The 20,623-nt window shown below is 45.3% G+C and overlaps 1 protein-coding gene across 1 annotated transcript in view; it reads right to left on the reverse strand.

Annotated features, from left to right (window-relative positions):
• The window catches only part of LOC149456245 (NACHT, LRR and PYD domains-containing protein 3-like), a 134,451-nt gene that overhangs the window by 46,171 nt on the left and 67,657 nt on the right, over positions 1–20,623 (reverse strand). Inside the window, exon 5 of the mRNA XM_089685289.1 lies at positions 16,266–16,331. Coding sequence (XP_089541415.1) covers positions 16,266–16,331 — 66 coding nt within the window. The remainder of the gene's footprint in view (positions 1–16,265; positions 16,332–20,623) is intronic.

Below are 20,623 nucleotides of genomic sequence, written 5' to 3' on the forward strand. Positions count from 1 at the left end.
TGGCGGTAAAGGCAGCAGCAATGGAAGGCCATACAGCACCCTATCACAAAATGGAACCCACCAACAGTGTAAGGAGACCTGAAAGTGGCACATGGCGCAGGGTGGCGGTGGAGGCAGCAGTATTCGGAAGACATACACAGGACTAGTTTAAAAAGCGGAAGCCGTCAGCAGCGTGAGCAGACGACAGAGGCACATGGAGCAGGGTGGCGGTGGAGGCAGCAGTATTCGGAAGCCATACACAGGCCTAGGTTAAAAAGCGGAAGCCGTCAGCAGCGTGAGCAGACGACAGAGACGCATGGCGCAGGGTGGCGGTGGATGCAGCAGTATTCGGAAGCCAAACACAGGCCTCGGTTAAAAAGCGGAAGCCGTCAGCAGCGTGAGCAGACGACAGAGGCACATGGCGAAGGGTGGCGGTGGAGGCAGCAGCAATGGAAGGCCATACAGCACCCTATCACAAAATGGAACCCACCAACAGTGTAAGGAGACCTGAAAGTGGCACATGGCGCAGGGTGGCGGTGGAGGCAGCAGTATTCGGAAGACATACACAGGACTAGTTTAAAAAGCGGAAGCCGTCAGCAGCGTGAGCAGACGACAGAGGCACATGGCGCAGGGTGGCGGTGGAGGCAGCAGTATTCGGAAGCCATACACAGGCCTAGGTTAAAAAGCGTAAGCCGTCAGCAGCGTGAGCAGATGACAGAGGCACATGGCGCAGGGTGGCGGTGGAGGCAGCAGTATTCGGAAGCCATACACAGGCCTAGGTTTAAAACTGGAACCCAGCAGCATGAGCAGACGACAAAGACGCACATGGCAGAGGATGGATCTGGCAGCAGTATGAGAAGGCGGTACAGGGGCCCGTGGCACAGTGTGGTGATGGGGGCTACAGCAACTGGATGCCAGAAAGTGGCCGATAGGGCTATATACTGCATGACTACATAGGTGGTTTTTATAGTACTTTATTTTGGCCTCCCTCTCAGCAGGTGTGAAAAAGGCCACCATTTTTGAACGGTAGCGAGGGTCCAACAAGGTGGACAGCCAAAAGTCATCCCTCTGTCTGATGGTTATTATTCGGCTGTCGCTACGCAAGCAACCGAGCATGCTATGGGCCATTTGTGCCAAGGAATGCGAGGGACTCCCTGCCTCCATCTCCACAGCATACTGCCACGGTGCGTCTGGGTCCTCTGTCTCCTCCTCCTCCTCTACCAGATGCTCCTGCTCCTCCACTCCTGTCCGCTGAGTGGAAAAACCACCCATTTCACTCAATAATTCCTGAGCACCAATGTCCTCCTCTACCTCCTCCTCTTCTTCCTGTCCTGCCCCCACAGGGGTCATGTGGCGTTGAGATCTGTGCGCCACGTCTACCGCACCCTGACCAGCCATTGTTAACAGCATTTGTTCCAGGACGTGCAACAGAGGAATGACGTCGTTCATCCCATAGTCCTGCCGACTCACGAATAGCGTGGCCTCCTCAAAGGGCCTGAGCAAGCGGCAGGTGTCACGCATGAGCTGCCAATGGCTGACATCTAAGTTACACAGGGGAGTACCTTTATCCGCTTGTAACATCAGGAAATCGGTGATGGCCTTTCGCTGTTCGTAAAGGCGGTCTAAAATATGTAGGGTTGAATTCCACCTTGTTGCAACGTCGCAGATCAGGCGATGCTGTGGAATTCCGTTCTGCCGCTGCAGCTCAAGGAGGGTGTGCTTTGCGGTGTAGGAATGGCTGAAATGCATGCAAAGTTTACGTGACATTTTAAGGATGTCTTGCAGTGGGATGGTGGATTTTAGGAACCGCTTGACAACCAGATTGAACACGTGAGCCATGCATGGCGCATGGCACAACCTTCCTTGACGCAGAGCAGACACCATGTTCTTTCCGTTGTCGGTCAACATGGTTCCGATTTTCAGTTTGCGCGGAGACAGCCATCTGTCGATTTCTCTGTTCATTACACTGAGAAGTTCCTCCCCTGTGTGACTACGTTCGCCAAGGCATACCAGGTGCAGCACAGCGTGACACCGTTGCACCCTGCACATGTGATATGCCGGTCGGGTAATGGGACTTGGCACGGGGGTGGCGGCTGAGGACATGGCGGAAGAAGAGGTGGTAGAGGCGGACATCTTTGCTGGACCAAGGACGTGCAAACGTGGAGGCAAAAGCGGCGTGACCTGTCCAAGTTGCTGGTGCGGCCGTGCCGGCACCACGTTCACCCAGTGGGCCGTAAATGACATGTACTGTCCCTGACCGTAGTTACAGCTCCACACGTCGGCGCTGCCGTGCACTTTGGCAGAGACCGACATGCTCAAAGACTGGCCCACCATCTCTTCTACATGTGAATGCAGGGCTGGCACTGCCTTTTTGGCGAAGAAATGCCGGCTTGGCACTCTCCACCGCGGCTCGGCACAAGCCATCATTTCTCGGAAAGGTGCTGAGTCCACCACTTGGAAAGGGAGGGACTGCAGCACCAGCAACTTGGACAGGAGGACGTTCAGCTTCTGCACCGTCGTGTGCGTGCTCGCAAACTGTTGTCTCTTGGAAACGGATTCCAAGAAAGACTGCTGACGGAATCCGTGAAGAGGAGTAGCAGGAGAAGGAGCATCTGAACGAGCGGAAGATGCCAACGTGCGACAACTCCCCTCAGCAGAGGTGTTGGAGCCTTGACTGGCTGATAGAGGGCGATTGACGTCGGGTGACGGAGCAAGTAACGGAGCGGGTGATGGAGCGGGGGCTGGGGCAGGCAGAACCGCCGTATCTTTATCACGGTTTTCCCAGGCCACCAAATGGCGACGCTGCATATGCTGACGCAACGCTGTAGTCCCAACATTGGCCCCCTGGCCACGCTTGACTTTCTGGCCACATAGTCGACATACGGCTACGTTTACTTCCTCGGGCGGCGTGACGAAAAATTGCCACACCGCCGAGTAGGAAACTTTGCCCCCGCTACTCCTCACTGGCTGACTGCTACTTCCTCCGTGCACACTGGCACCACTACTGGCCGTGGTGGTAGGCTGCAGTGGAGCTGGTGCTCTACTCCGTGGCCGTTTGCCTCCACTGACAGTGCTGCGACCCTGCTGCCTCCTGGGCAACCCACCGACTGTTTTGCTCGCTGCCAAGCTGGCACCCTCTTCTCCTGATGATGCGGAAGCAATAGCCTGATGACGACGAGGCTGCCAAGTGCGATCAGCCTCATCATCATCAATTAGGGTCTCCGCGTCACTACTAGCCCCCTCGGCTGCGTGTGGGTCAGGAGACAGACCTGTCTCTAGACCGGCTACCGAGCCACTCTCCTCGCCGGTAGTTCTTCGCCTGGCTGCTGAAGAGGCGGATGTCTTCCCCCCGTTCCTGACCGCCCTCTGTTAGCTCTTCCTCACTGTACAGTGGGGCTGAGCCCACAGCATGCGATACTTCGCTTGGTGAGGGAACACCAAAGGACAGGGGCAGGTCGAGGACACGTGATTTCAGTGGGCTTGCTCCCGGGCCATGCCAACTAACGGTTGTGTCTGACGTACCCACCGACCGTTGGCTGTAGGTGTCAGAGGTGACCTGGGAAGAGGAAGACGACCGAGTCAACCAATCGATGACGGCAGGGTTGTCGGTGGAGACACGACCGCTGGATGACACCGGGAGCACTGGCCTCTGGCTGCGACTAGTGCTGCCTCGACCCCTTCCTCTGCTGCCACGTCTGCTCGCTCCTGAAACATTGCCTCCTCTGCCACTCCTCTGCGTGTTGTCTGACATACTCTTTAATTCAATAAGCACCCCAAAAATAAAACCGGATTTAACTCTTTGAACGTACAATAGTGGTTGTGAAGCAGAAAGTCAGTTTATTTAGCACAATCGGTCAATTGCAGCTTGCCGTTGGCTGGAAACTGTACGTTTATGTCACTGGAATGCACTAATCACCCAAAAAATATTACCGCCACCCGGCGTGTAAATGGATCTAACTCTTTGAACGTACAATAGTGGTTGTGAAGCAGAAAGTCAGTTTATTTAGCACAATCGGTCAATTGCAGCTTGCCGTTGGCTGGAAACTGTACGTTTATGTCACTGGAATGCACTAATCACCCAAAAAATATTACCGCCACCCGGCGTGTAAATGGATCTAACTCTTTGAACGTACAATAGTGGTTGTGAAGCAGAAAGTCAGTTTATTGTACACAATCGGTCAATTGCAGCTTGCCGTTGGCTGGAAACTGTACGTTTATGTCACTGGAATGCACTAATCACCCAAAAAATATTACCGCCACCCGGCGTGTATATGGATTTAACTCTTTGAACGTACAATAGTGGTTGTGAAGCAGAAAGTCAGTTTATTGTACACAATCGGTCAATTGCAGCTTGCCGTTGGCTGGAAACTGTACGTTTATGTCACTGGAATGCACTAATCACCCAAAAAATATTACCGCCACCCGGCGTGTAAATGGATCTAACTCTTTGAACGTACAATGGTGGTTGTGAAGCAGAAAGTCAGTTTATTGTACACAATCGGTCAATTGCAGCTTGCCGTTGGCTGGAAACTGTACGTTTATGTCACTGGAATGCACTAATCACCCAAAAAATATTACCGCCACCCGGCGTGTAAATGGATCTAACTCTTTGAACGTACAATGGTGGTTGTGAAGCAGAAAGTCAGTTTATTGTACACAATCGGTCAATTGCAGCTTGCCGTTGGCTGGAAACTGTACGTTTCTGTCACTGGAATGCACTAATCACCCAAAAAATATTACCGCCAGCCGGCGTGTAAATGGATTTAACTCTTTGAACGTACAATAGTGGTTGTGAAGCAGAAAGTCAGTTTATTTAGCACAATCGGTCAATTGCAGCTTGCCGTTGGCTGGAAACTGTACGTTTATGTCATTGGAATGCACTAATCACCCAAAAAATATTACCGCCACCCGGCGTGTAAATGGATCTAACTCTTTGAACGTACAATGGTGGTTGTGAAGCAGAAAGTCAGTTTATTGTACACAATCGGTCAATTGCAGCTTGCCGTTGGCTGGAAACTGTACGTTTCTGTCACTGGAATGCACTAATCACCCAAAAAATATTACCGCCACCCGGCGTGTAAATAGATTTAACTCTTTGAACGTACAATAGTGGTTGTGAAGCAGAAAGTCAGTTTATTTAGCACAATCGGTCAATTGCAGCTTGCCGTTGGCTGGAAACTGTACGTTTATGTCACTGGAATGCACTAATCACCCAAAAAATATTACCGCCACCCGGCGTGTAAATGGATCTAACTCTTTGAACGTACAATAGTGGTATTGAAGCAGAAAGTCAGTTTATTTAGCACAATCGGTCAATTGCAGCTTGCCGCTGGCTGGAAACTGTACGTTTATGTCACTGGAATGCACTAATCACCCAAAAAATATTACCGCCACCCGGCGTGTAAATGGATCTAACTCTTTGAACGTACAATAGTGGTTGTGAAGCAGAAAGTCAGTTTATTTAGCACAATCGGTCAATTGCAGCTTGCCGTTGGCTGGAAACTGTACGTTTATGTCACTGGAATGCACTAATCACCCAAAAAATATTACCGCCACCCGGCGTGTATATGGATTTAACTCTTTGAACATACAATAGTGGTTGTGAAGCAGAAAGTCAGTTTATTTAGCACAATTGGTCAATTGCAGCTTGCCGTTGGCTGGAAACTGTACGTTTATGTCACTGGAATGCACTAATCACCCAAAAAATATTACCGCCACCCGGCGAGTAAATGGATCTAACTCTTTGAACGTACAATAGTGGTTGTGAAGCAGAAAGTCAGTTTATTGTACACAATCGGTCAATTGCAGCTTGCCGTTGGCTGGAAACTGTACGTTTGTGTCACTGGAATGCACTAATCACCCAAAAAATATTACCGCCAGCCGGCATGTAAATGGATTTAACTCTTTGAACGTACAATAGTGGTTGTGAAGCAGAAAGTCAGTTTATTTTGCACAATCGGCAAACTGCAGCACCAACTGTGCACGACAGCCACCAAAAAAAAAAAGGGTGTATGTCACTTTAAATTTTCGATTCTTTGATAGCTGTGGCCCTGAGTAACGATTCTGTGTCCCTGAGTAACGATTCTGTGTCCCTGAGTAACGATTCTGTGTCCCTGAGTAACGATTCTGTGGCCCTAAAGTCTCTGTGGCCCTAACTCTGTCCCTTAATACAGACAGGTCTGTCTCTCTTGAATGACCGGAGGCTAATGGAGAATTCTAAGATGGCCGCGATTTATAGCTCCACCATTACACAGTGCTGGCTGGCTGCTGATTGGCTAATGTGATCACATGTCATGATTCATGACTCATGAATGCATTATGGGTCAGCGCGCCTTGTCTGCGCGCCTTCCCAGAGATCCCCGCCCCATCTTCTCTGTCCATTTTCTCCTGTCGCCACACATGTCGCCGCCATTTTTGGGAAAATTCGATTCGTGCATCCGAAGTTTGCTAATCTTCGGATTCGTCGCGAATCAAATTTTTCCAAATCTTCGGAACGAATTCCACTTCGTCATGTTCGATTCGCTCATCTCTAATAATGTCAGTAATGTCATTGATAATGTCAGTAATGTTGATGAGAATGTTGGTAGTGCTAATGATGTTTATGATGGTCATGATGAAACAAATGATGCATGTTCAGTGCAGGGGCGGACTGACCATTTGGAAACTTGAGGGCCCGGGGTCAGTAGGGGGCCCCATGAGATGCCCATGGTACCTTTTCATAGGCTTTTTTGAGTTTGGGCAAGGGCACAGGGGCCCCATGATCCCCTATTGCCCGGGGGCCCCATGAGTTGTCAGTCCGCCCCTGGTTCAGTGTTGGGGGTCACCCACAGTGCTGTGAAGAGGGCAGAGGTACAATCTCTGGGGGCTGAGCAAAGGGATGGTCTGGATAGGCCTGTCCCTTATCTAGGCTCAAAAGATTATGCCTCGATAAGTGCCCAACCGTTGGCCTTGCATAGGACTAGGCAGCCGGCTGGGACTTGTAGTTCCACGCATCAGGCAGCACTGAAAAGTGATTCCCAAAGGAACTTCAGAGGTCAGCTAGCTGTGAGTTGCCCTGCTAAGAAGGGTACACAACAGCCAGCTGGGACTTGTAGCTCCACGCATCAGGCAGCACTGAAAAGCAATTCCCAAAGGAACTTCAGAGGTCAGCTAGCTGTGAGTTGCCCTGCTAAGAAGGGTACACAACAGCCGGCTGGGACTTGTAGTTCCACGCATCAGGCAGCACTGAAAAGCAATTCCCAAAGGAACTTCAGAGGTCAGCTAGCTCTGGGTTGCCCCGCTGAGGAGGGTAAACAGCAGCCGGCTGGGACTTGTAGTTCCACGCATAAGGCGGCACTGAAAAGCGATCCACAAAGGACCTTCAGAGGCCAGCTAGCTGGGACTTGTAGTTCCACGCGTAAGGCAGCCCTGGAAAGTCATTCATATGGGGTTTTCAGCCTCTGGTTAAATGTACACTCCCCTGCTGGGGAGTGTCAACAAAGGAACAGGGAGGCTGGAATGACTGGCCTATTCACTGGGGGCTGGGAGCCTGAGAGCCTGTCATTTGATCTCATCTGTCATGGTGTGTCAACAGGCAGACAAACCTATGTCCTAGGCACTCAGATCCCGGAGCTGCTGGCCATGCCTATGAAAGATGGTGTCTGGACTCAGGAGGTGCAGGCTGAATGGGCCAAAGATACCGAGGGAATGGCGCAGTCAGGGATCCAGGGGTCCGCTAGAGTCAGGGCATCCCTGGTAGTCTCAATCCCCAAACAGGATCAGATGACCAGGCTTTCTGAGGACCTTGCAAAACTGAGCGCCAGCCCTGTGCTTGTGGCCTACCCCATGCCCAGGAGTCATGAGATCATGGAGCATCCGGAAGGTGCCAGCTGTTTTACCATCATGGACCTGAGCAAGGGGTATGGGCCACCATCTCTAACCCAGCAGGCCCAGGATGAGCCAGCCTTCGCTTCCCCATGTGGCTTGCCTGAATCCACGGGAGAGCTCGTTGGGTTTGAGAATGCACCAACTGCCTCTCCAGGGGTCAGGAATGACCTGCAATGCAGAGTGGAACTGAGTGCAGTTGCCCACTTTAGGGGCCTTGCGGTGTTCGGCCCTGTCTGGGAAGAGCAACTCGGGCCCCTGTCACTAGTCAGGAACCAACTGCCCAGGCCTAGTCTGACAGCCGAGAAGGGTAACTGTCAGAGGGGCATGTCAGTGGTTCCGTTTTGGAACACACCGGTAGGAAGAGACACCCAGAGGTCTGGGCATGGGGAGACTGAAGCAGTGGTGGCCTGGTCTACTCCGCAGGCCAAAAAAACAGGTTACGTCAGTCGTGGGTGCTGCTGGCTACGGTAAGACGCCTGGGTGCAACTATCATGGCTCAGCCGGACCTGTGACTGACCTAACAGACAGGAAACTGGAGGAACTGGTGTCCTGGATGCTAGCAGGTAAAGAGGACTGTTCATCTTGGATGAAGGTACCTGTGGACACCTCTGGGAGGCAAGTTCCAGACTTTGCCTGTCCGGTTCCGGTGCCCACAGGCGCCACTGCCTTCGGGCAGTCCTAGGCCTGAGGAAGAAGATGGGAGAGGGAGATCTCCTTCTCTACCTCGACAAGAAGCTACATATTAATATGCTAACAGGTGACACCCCTGAACCGAAGTGTTTTGTGAACAAGTGGGCACCCCAGCAGTTGCCACGGTATTCGGATAGCCACAGCCGACTGGTGCCCACCCGTGACCACTCACTTGGTCGGCACAGCAGTGTTGCCGGAGAGAAAAGATTCCTTTTCAGACGGAACTTGGTTGTCCCGCAGTGCAGTGGCACCAGGTTGGCCCAAGGTGAACCTCTGGGCAGAGGTCGGTTGTGTCAGGAGGGAAATTGTAGTTCCCTCCCATGCAACTACCTGAGGGGGGAGGTGTAACAGAGTATACCCAGAGATGGACGCGGTTCAACCATTTTGGTTTCAACCTCCATCTTGGTAAAGGGGTTAACTAGATTGTAAGCTCCAAAGAGCAGGGCCCTCAATCCCCTCATGTTTTGCATTGTATTGGTATTGTTCTGTCACATGTTCTGTCCCCCTTTGTAATGTACAGCGCTGAGCAAACTATTGGCGCTTTATAAATACTGTATAATAATAATAACTGTCCTGACACATATTTCTCTCTTATTCTTCCCCCCACTCCCTCTGTGAGAGGCACAGTGACATATGGCAGTATATGTGTGTGTTAGAAGTGTCACAGGCCAGATCCCAGCAGGGGGCCACGAGGTGCCTCACTGTCCCAAGAAAGCTGTACCGTTTCACACCGAATTTATTAATTCGCTTTTGAAGAAGAAAAATATGCTTTCTTCTTCTCTCTCTTTTCTCCTCACCCCCCTTGTATCCCCCCTGTTGAAGTGGAAGTCCCTCTGGAAGCTCCGGTTAAGGGGGGGAAGTAAAGGTTATTGCTGAGCCCAGTTGATAGAGAAAGGGGAGCTGGGGAGGTCGGAGGAGAGGTGAGCCGTCCATGGGCGGAGCTTACGCCCAATATTTTAAATCAACCGTGGAAACAGTTCCACAAATGATTTGTAGGCAGTTTATGGGCCTAAAAATGGGTGGGGGAAAAACAAGAGAGGGGGGGCGGGGGGGGGAGATGGGGGTTGGGTGGGAGGGAGGGGGGGAGGGGTTACGGGGCTAATTTTCTGCAAGATATTTGGGCCTAGTAGGAGGAGATGAATCAGAAGAGAGATAGACAGAATCAAGAAGGATGGAAGAAATATAGTTTATAACATATAATGTGAATGGGTTGAATTGTCCTGGGAAAAGATTTAAGTTGTTTAAAGAGTTACATCACAGGGCAACGTCAGTGGTATTTTTACAGGAGACACATTTTGAGATAGAGTCAAACGTGAAACTAAAATCCAAATATTATCCAACATGGTATTACGCTGACTCTCCAATTAAAAGAGCAAAGGGGGTGGCAATAGGCTTGGCAAAGAATATGAGATTTGAGCTGGAAGATAGAAAGACTGATCCGGAGGGGAGATTCCTGTTTTTGAAAGGTAAACTACAGGGAATTGAGTGTACACTAGCCAATATATATTGCCCCAACAAGAAACCGGAGATCTTTTTGAAGGGTCTGCTAAAAAAATTGATAGATTTTAAAAAAGGGCGTTTGATAATAGCAGGAGATTTAAATCTCTGTATGGACCCACAAAAGGATGCAACCTCCCTAGTGCAGAGAGAGGGGGGTAGGTCTCTGAGAGCTTTGAAGAAGGTGATCCATGAGTACCAACTGGTGGACACCTGGAGAATAATGCATATGAAAGACAGAGACTATACCTTCTTCTCTAATGCACATGAGATACTCGAGACTGGATTACATTTTAATAGATCATCAACTCATTGAACTGCTGGTTAAAATAGAAATAGAGACCAGAACTTTCTCGGATCATGCCCCTGTCATAATGAAAATAGGATGGGGAAGAAGGTGGACGGGAGGCTTAGGATGGAGGTTAAATGAGGCTCTTCTCTTAGATGAGGATATTGCGCAGAAGATCAGGGAAGAGATTAAGGTATATTTCAAGGAGAATGAGACAGAGGAAGTATCGACAGCTACAGTATGGGAAAGCCATAAGGTTTATATAAGAGGAATCTTGATTGCGATGGGAGCAAGGAAGAAAAAAGAAAGAAGAGAGAGGGTTAGTGGACTCCTAAAGGAAATCCTGGACTTGGAGCAGATACATAAGAAGAAAATAACAACAGAAACAAGACAGAAGTTAATGGATAAAAAAGACGAGTTGGAGAGATTAATGGAGGAGGAGAGGAAAAGAGTATATAACAAAGTATTAAGTGAAAGATATAGATGGGGAGATAGACCAGGAAAATACTTAATGAGAGCCCTGAATAAAAAGAAAAACAGGAATTATATAGAAAAGATAAAAAGTCCTAAGGGGGAGTTGGTCCACTCAACTAAAGAAATTATTAAAATATTCACGGAGTATTATAGAAAGTTATATAACATTAGTCCCCAAAGTTCACCAAAAGAAATTAGAGAAAGTATTAAAGAAAAAAGGATGATATATTTAAAAAATGCGGGATTACCAAAGCTCAGTGAAACACAATTGAACTCCTTGGATGCGGAAATTTATCAGGAAGAAATAGAAGCAGCATTAAGAAGTAAGGGGGAGGGAAAAGCCCAGGCCCGGATGGTTATACAGTTAAGTACTATAAAAAATTTAGTGAATTACTGCTACCGAAGTTGAAGAAGTATATGAATGACTTGGGAGGTGGGATGGAGGGGAGGAGGGAATCCCTTCAGGCCCATGTCGTTCTCATTCATAAGGAGGGAAAAGATCCTTCTCAGTGCTCTAGCTACAGACCAATTTCATTATTGAACACTGATACCAAGCTGTACGCAAAGGTTCTAGCAAACAGGCTGAAGGATCTAATGCCTGAATGGATCCATGGAGATCAGGTGGGCTTTGTCCCAGGGAGAGAGGGTAGAGATAACGGGTTGAGAACTTTAATGCTTATTCAGAAAAGTAGAAAAGGGAAAGCCCCGGTGGTGCTCTTGTCAATTGATGCCGAAAAGGCGTTTGATAGAGTGGACTGGGGCTTTATGATGGACAACTTGGAAGTGTTGGGGATTGGAGAGAGAATGCGTGAGTGGATAGGTAAATTATATAGGGAGCGCACCGCAATCATCACGGTAAACGGGGAGAGGTCGGAATCCATTGGGATGTCCAATGGAACAAGACAAGGCTGCCCATTGTCCCCCTTGTTGTATGTTTTGACATTGGAACCCCTGTTGTCAATAATAAGGAATTGTGGAGCGGTAAAGGGAATCCAGATAGAAAATATAGATCACAAAGTAGCGGCCTTTGCGGACGACCTATTGTTTTATGTAGGCAACCCCCGAATAACACTACCAAGTATAATAAAGATCCTGAAGGAATATGGTGAACTATCAAATCTAAAAATTAACCCAACAAAAACAGAGATTCTAAACATCAATATACCAAAGAGCGAAAAAGAAAAGCTACAAAAAGAATTCCCCTTTATATGGAGAGAAAAAGATATAAAATACCTAGGAATAAAACTTGCTACCTCATATAAACAATTGTATAGATTAAACTATATTTCTCTGATAAATGAGACTAAGGAAGAATTAAAAAGATTAGAAGGAGGAAATCCATCATGGTTAGGACCTATAAACTTAGTTAAAATGGTAATTATACCTAAAATACTCTATAGATTTCAAATGGTCCCAATCAAACTCCCAGAGGCGTTTTTTAAGATAATGAGAAGAATGTTAATAAGATATATATGGAGGAATAAAAAATCAAGAATATCATACGAAACACTAAGTAGGACTAAAGAGAAAGGGGGAATGGGACTACCTGATGTCAAGAGATATTATAAAGCAGTAATTTTAGCAAGAATTTATGATTGGACATTTAACCATCAGGGAAAAAGTTGGGTAAAAATAGAAAACGAACTGAGTGGAATTAGTCTGAGTAAGATGATATGGGTTCCAGCACATTATAGAAGAATTAAAGAAAACACAAGCACTTTCACTTTAAATGTTTTAAGGACATGGGATAATTTACATAAACACATGAAACGGGAATTCAACTCTATTTTAATGCCTCTTGCAAACACGGAGTTTTTCCCTCCAGGAAAGTATGAGATATCAGGGAGATGGTTTAAAAAGGAAGATATCCAATTGAGAGACGTATTGGTAGAGGGGAAATTGAGAACATTTAAAGAATTAAAAGAGAGGGGGGGAGATATGTTTACTAGAATAGATGAGTAGAAATATCATCAATTAAAATGTTTCATTGGAAATCTCCCAAAACCCTTGAGATTAAAAAAGGAGTGGAATATGTTTGAAAGGCTATTAGAAACACGTAGAGATGGGAAACACGGTGTTACAAAAATTTATAGAATACTCACAGAATTAGACACAGACACAAAGTTAATTTTTATAACAAACTGGGAAAGAGATATGGAGATAGCGATAGATGAGGATCAACAGAATAAGATATTTAGACTGGTACATGAGAGTGTTAGTATGAGAGACGTTGAGATTAACTATAAATGTCTGACACGATGGCATATTACACCGAGCACTGAGCACAAGATGAGTGGGGAGAATTCAAAAATGTATTGGAGAGGATGTGGGGAGGAGGGCACGGTGTTTCATATATGGTGGCAATGTCCAAAAATTCAGGTTTTCTGGAAGACAATAGTTAAATTAATAGAAATAATAACTGGAAATGACATAGGGTTAGACCCAACCATGTGTCTCCTACATAATGTTGAGACAACAGTAAATAAATATAAAGAATCAGGCGTATGGTACTACTTAAGTGCTGCAAAAGGGTTGATACCCAAGTTTTGGCGGAAGACAGAGGTGCCGATGGAGGAGGATTGGATCAATAGGGTAAACCAGATTAGTAGAATGGAAAAATCTTACTATATGCAGGAAGACAGGTTGGAAATATAGTATTCGCGATGGGAAAAATGGGAAAAATCAGGATTGAAAGAGAAATATAGAAAATTTTAAAATTTTAAACTAGGAAGTTATTTAAAGTTATTGGGTCTTGAGAGATTGGAGATCTTGCAGAGGGGAGGGAGGGGGAAGGGGGGTAGAAGTGGGTTGGGAGGGGAGGGAAAGAAAAGAGGTAATTAGAAGGGGGTAAAGTAGAAATGTATTGATTATTTATATGTATTGTGTCTCTTCTTATGGAATTTTTGTAATAATATGAAAAACTAATAAATATTTAAATTTAAAAAAAAAAAAAAAACCTAGCTCAGCATAGGTGACAAAATCAGATAAACACTTCTCAAATCCATTTTTCCCCTATGTCTCATATCTTGGAATATGAGAGACTTACGTAAAAACCGGACACCTCGTCAGATGGCCAATGAGCAGGCGAACAGTTCGATGGGTCACTCGCTTTGTCTCAGACCATCAGGGAAGCCGAAACATAGAACTCGTGAACCGTGCAGTATATAATTTCATAATTCATATCTAAATAATCCTCAGACTTGTCTGCATAATAATATACCCGCGGGCGGACTACCGCTTGTGCAGATGGAAAGTTATGGACCAGAATATGAGTTATGAAAGATGTTGGCTCCAGTTTAGGGCTCTGCCTGATGATTCCTCCCTAAACAGGGGATTGGTCCTTTACTTCAGAGCCACCCCCTGCTGGGAAACTTTAAAACAGGCTGTCAAGCCTAAGGGTAGTGAGTTGAAGAATTCTCCCATTGACCATCGTAACATAGGGAGATCAAAGCACCCTTCTGCTCTAAAACTTGGTCTGCTTACATCCAAGGCTTAATGGCAAGTATCTTAACCCTTTAATCTCTCTGTTATCTCTTTGCTGTGCTGTTATTCTTTGTATATGTATATATATATCTTAGTTTCATCTTGCTTCTGTAAATATTTTTATTGCACCCGTTTGACCTTTTAGTAATAAATCTTTCTTTCTGAAAGTGTTGAACTGTTTCTATAGCTCTGTATTGCAATTTACGAATCCCTGCCTCTAAAGAGAATGCTACTGTGTTTGTTTGAACCTCTGTATAACCGGCCTGCGGACCATTTTATACAGACGATTATATCAACCATTATAGCGTTATAGCTGAACACTGAGTTTCCTCTTTCTCTGATCAAAAAGGAGGTGGTGGCAGTTTGAAGGGTTGTGTAATTAACCTGACCCAGTAACAATCGATTGAAGCTGCTGGCACATCGATCGGTATACATTAGCTGGAAAATAGTTGTGCAGGGTGCAGCTGGGTGTGGCATTGTTACGCACGTCACATCCTGGTTTTAGATTGGCTAGTCCTTCAGTCACGAGTTTGGTGAGAAGGTATAGGGTCTGACGCCACAATCATGACATATTGGACGTCGCGATCGTGGGATTGTAGCATGTAGGCGATCTTGCGATCGTGACACTGTCCCTTTAGGTGGCACATGGCTTGGGTGGGGTCCCTTTAATGCACTGAGAAAGTTTCAAAATTTGGGCAGGAAGGTTCCTATAAGAGGGTAGGCTAATGGTTAAGGGAGCACTGATGTGATTTGGCCTGCAGAAGGCATGCACTGTGGTCAACTCTGAAGATTGGACTGTGCTGCAAATCTGTATAAAAGTAGTGGCCGGGGGAAACTAGGTCACAACACGTGTTAACTATATATTCTGGGAAATTCAGTCCTCTGGCACACTGCTCCTCAACAAAGTCCTGTGGATCAGCATACAAGGTCCATGGGGCAGTTTTATAGAGTGTGAATGCCACTGAATTATGGGACACTGCCATCTTGTGTTTCTATTAATATCCTGCAACATGCATTATAACAGGGTGTTACACATGCATGCACAACTTGTGCTCATATGTTCACCTCAGTGCACAAGCAAGAGGGGATGGTGCACTTTAAATGTTTACTTATTTATTTCATTACATTTTTTTTAGTCTTACACTGTCCCCTTTTTACACTGATCACTTTTAATCCTATCACAAGACATGTAAACATCCTTTCTGATAGAAATAAAGCATGAAAGATCCTCTTTATGGAGACATCATGGATCTATAAGACCTCAGATCTCTCCTCTACCTTTGAAAGCATGGGATAAAAAAAATATATATATTGATTTCACACTTTAAAAAAAAAAAATAGCAGTGTTTACATCTGTTCTAACCGGAAAGGATGAAAATGCTCGCCCCTTCCGGTTTCATAGACAATAGAGGTGACAGAGATGACCCAGTCTCCGGTCACCTCTATTGTAAGCCGGCTCAACCACCAGTCAGAGGCTGTGATGGGAGAGCCTGGAGAGGCACCAGAGGGAGCCAGGAGCGGGGAAGCCCCTTCCACCGCCTGTAAAAGCAATCCAGTAGCTAATTAGCTGCTAGAATTGCTTTTACTTTGTAGAGCACTGCCAGCTCTAAAAAGCAATATGGGGTTTATGGATGACAGCTGCAGCCATAACCCCGGAAAAACCATTTGAATTGAACCCAGGTGGCTAAGTTTGTCAGACGCTATGCTGTAAGAGCATGGTGAGATCCAGTTTTACAGATCCATTTCCTGCAATGAGCTTTGGACTTGGAATAAAACTCAATGTTCAAGAACTCCGATCCTGGTATAACCAGTAGACAGACCCCAGGATCTGGTGTAATTGGTGCAGCTATATAGTCATTAATAATTTGTTAGATCCAGAATACCTCAGTGGAGTAGATGGTAAAAATGAAGTGTAAATATTCCATAACCATCTCTATACCTTACACAAAGTGAGTTATATGATAGATACACTACGGGTTTTATTTACCTCTCAGCTCCGGAGTCAGTGAGTGTCCAAATTCATCCAGCAGAATCTGGTCCACCAGACCCTCACCTATAGAGAGAAAGAGTATTAATTAATAGAGAGAAGTGTATTAACCCTTCTACTGTCACAACTGTTAAGGTGGTTCTAAAGGCTTAAAGTGGTTGTAAAGGCTCAAGGTTTTTTACCTTCATGCATTCTATGCATGAAGGTAAAACACTTTCTCTGTGCAGCAGCCCCCCCAATACTTACCTAAGCCCCCTCTCGATCCATGGATGTGCACTGGAGTCCCAGCTATCCCGGGACTCCCTCTCCTCATTGGGTGAGCCAGTGAGCCAATGAGAAGAGAGGGTCTTGGCCTAGCCACAGCTCCGTGTGTGGATGGACACACACAGCAGCGGCTGGGGAGTGTGCATGGTCAAGTACCTCCATAGCAAGCTGCTTGCTGTGGGGGCAAACGACAGGAGGGAAGGGCCAGGAGGATCTAGGCTGCTCTGTGCAAAACCACTGCACACAACAGGTAAGTATGTTTAATATTTAAAAAAAATAAGCCTTTACAATCACTTTAAAGCTTTTTACCATGCAGTTTGCCTGAAGGTAAAAAAAACTTTCTGTGTGCAGCATTCCCCCAGACCCACTAATACTTACCTGAGCCCCATCACGATGCATGGATGTGCACGAAAGCCTTGGTTATCCCAGGACTCTTCCTCCTCATTGGCTGAGACAGCAGCAGGAGCCATTGGCTCTCACTGCTGTCAATCACTGCAAGTGATCCAATGAGGAGACAGAGGGAGCAAGGCCAAGCAGCAGCTCCATGTGTGAATGGACACACAGAGCAGCAGCTTAGGAGCCCCAAAGCAAGCTGTTTGTTATGGGGGCATTCAGCAGGAGGGTGGGGCCAGGAGCGCCAATGGGGACCCAAGAAGAGGAGGATCGGGGCTGCTCTGTGCAAACCCATTGCATAGAGCAGGTCAGTAGAACATGTTTGTTTTTTTTCTTTGACCTCCCTGGAGGTATTCCCAAGTGTAGCTCGGGGTAAAGTTTAAGCACCACAAGCGGTAACCCCGAGCTACACTCTGGAATACCTTGCAGCGTTGCTCCAGGATCCCTTCTGCACTTACCTTGTCCTTCGCTCCCGCGATGTCCCCCCTGCAGCATCCCCGTCCATCTCCTCCGGCCGATGCTGGCATCTGTCTTCTGGGTTCCCTTCCCTGCGACGTCGGGACGTACGGGGACGGAACGGCAGGAAATTTAAAAATGTCAAAAAGTGACATTCACTAAATACACTAAAATCACACAGTATAACATTACTGTATCAAAGCATTTCGCATAGTGCTTTGTCCTGTGCCCTGCCTGCATTTTTACTGTTCTGTCTGCCTGGAAACTGAGAAATGTCCATGGCCTCCAAAAAGCATCCCTTTAGGTCAAAAGTGATTTTAGACCAGCCAGAGAAGAGCAATGGTAAATTAGAACTTGCAGAATTGAGTGATAATGATTCGTGGAGAAATTCATCATCAGACACTGAAAATGATTTTGCGACTTTGCTCAGTGATGTGTGAACTTGGCGCTATATTTCAAATTTCAGTGTTTTTGGTTTGATTACATTATTGAATTAAATGTATTATTATTATATTATTATTTTTTGTGATTATTTATTAAATTATAATTTATGATTTTGTGTTTCAAATTTTATCATACCCGGGATATTTACTAGACTCTTGTAAATGACAGATTTCAGTGAGTTATTCCTATAAATTACAGGCCTACAATAAAAATACGAAATATTTCCATGCAAAAAAAGGTACCGCTTTGAGCACAGAAATACTGACATAATCAGACTGCTGGGAGGTTAAACTTGTCTTTAATATAGCTTTAAAATGTACATTTTAGACCTGAAGATTAGTTAAAATCCTCATACATTATACAGTTAGGTTCATAAGTATTTGGACACAGGCACAATTTTAGTTTTTCTCAGGTATTTACCAAAACATATTCAAGCCATAGTTATATAATGGATATGGGCTGAAAGTGCACACTCTCAAGTTTAAATTGAGGGTATGTACATCCAAATTGGAGGAAGGGAATTACAGCTCTTAAGAGTAGCCATCCCCCCTTTTTCAAAGGACCAAAAGTAACTGGACAATTGAATCAAAAGCTGTATATCTTCTGAAAGCAGAAACCCTGGCAAAAATGTTGGTAGATTAATTTTTGTATGCCACATGATATTAACACAACAGTTTATCAAACACATACAGTATTTTCAGTAAAAATGTAATTTTAGTGAACACAAACACAATATATTGCTCATTTTTTTAAAATAAATATAAAGGTTGTGATGTGGTACTCAATAGGTCAAGCCTGAAAGCTGTTCTCCAGTTTTACTTTCACTTTTAACCACTTCACGACTGCAATACATACTGTATACTATATATACATTGCGGCTTTGAAGTGGTTTACCAGGGTTATGGCTGAAGCTATCAGTCATAACCCCGGTATTTTTTTCAGCTGGCAATTCTCTTTCTCATGAAAACAGTATGAGTGGCTAGTTAGCTGCCGGATCACTTTCAGAAGCAGCAGGAGGGCTGTCCCCCCCTCCTGTAGCTCGCCAGTGTTTCTTGGGCTTACCATTCTTACCAGCGAGCTCAGGAAACAATCTGACTGTTTGCACAGCTGGCCATAGAGGTGAACAGAGACCAAATCTTCTCTGATTACCTTTATGATATAGGAGGACCAGAGCAATGTCATGGTGTCACTTCCGGTCTAGGGTGGAAGTAAAAAAATGTTGTTCTAGGAAAAGATCAATTTTTTTTCTTTTAATTTTTGCTTCCAAAGATAGAGGAGAGATTTGGGGTTTTATAGACCCCAGATCTCTCCATAAAGAGGACCTATCATCCCTTATTTCCATTACAATATGTTTACATATTACAATTCGTCCCTATCCCAATGAAAGCATATAAAAGTAGTGCATACAAATGTCGCCTATGGAGATTTTTAGGTATCGCAGGTTGTATACATTCCACGAGTGTGGGCAGTTTGAAGTTTGAGTGTGAAATGTAAGGTATCTATTTACTCTCCATAACATAATCGTTTATATGTTACAGAAAAATGGCTTATATATTGTGGTTTTTTGCATTAAAATTCATTAAAGTGTATTTTTTTGAAAAAAAGGTGCGTTTAAAAAAACGCTGCACAAATGCTGTGTGACATAAAAAAATTGCAACAATCGCCATTTTATTTTCTAGGGTCTCTGCTAAAAGAATTGTATATCTAATGTTTTGGGGGTTCTTAGTAATTTTATAGCAAAAATACAGAGTGCCAGAAAAAGGCTTGGTCCTTATGCGGTAGGGCCAGCTTTGCCTACACTTGCAGGTGCCCCTGATGGGCACACTGTACAAACTGTATACAGCACTTTGTTCTAGCCATTGGGCACAAAAATCTCATTCAAAATCATGTCATCAACCACCCACCTTTCCACTTCAGCCAGTCAGAGGAATCTTTGTATTTCATCAGAAAATACAAAGCTGCTTTTGATTATCTGACCACCACTCGGCAATCAGTCTGACTCAGTTTTGTTTTGGGTGTGAAATAGGATGTTGGTATCTCATAGACAGAACAAAGTGCTATATACTGTATGTAGCTGAGGTTACATATAGTATATACCATGCTTCAGCAGGTGCATCTGTTAGTGTAGGAAATAGTTTGATTGGGTCAGCTTGGCCCAAATGAACTGATTAAAGGTGAAGTGAAGCTGGAGATCAGCTTTAAAGGTTAAGTTGATCTTTTCCAGACAATAGTATATGCTTTTGTGGCCACCTAAACCAAAACTGTGCAGCTTTGTAGAATGGTCATTAATATTATCATACCTGTAGGTTGTTTGGGTCCCTCCAGAAATCTGGCTAAAGAAATCTCAGTTAGCAACCCCCATGTCCTGGCTTGTTGCTAGGATGCAAAAACTGCTGATTTTGCTCCTGCAATGCTGGGATTGAGCTTCTATTTTTCACACCCTAGCAACATGAACATTTTATAAACCTGCACACTATCTATAACTATCGGGACCCCATGACTGCATAGGCTATTTTCTGGAAAAGGTGAACTTAGTCTTTAAAATTGTGCATGCCTGTGAAAAGGAAACAAACTTTGTTGCACAATATTTTTGTACTAATAACATTTCCAATAGTACATTCCAGTAAAGTAGGATTTTCTAAAATATAAAGTTGTTTCCATGTAACCTAATATCAGTTTTCAGGGTGAAACATTTTTGTAGTTTGGAAACCGAGCATGCTGTTCCAGAGAAACATGGAGGAGTAATGTGGTCATATGGTTTACATTCCATGAAAAAATACATTACTAGAAATCCTATCATA

Source organism: Staurois parvus, unplaced genomic scaffold (genome assembly GCF_062004578.1).
Source record: "Staurois parvus isolate SC_StPar_1 unplaced genomic scaffold, SC_StPar_1.0 ptg000366l, whole genome shotgun sequence".
Classification (NCBI taxonomy): Eukaryota; Metazoa; Chordata; class Amphibia; order Anura; family Ranidae; genus Staurois; species Staurois parvus.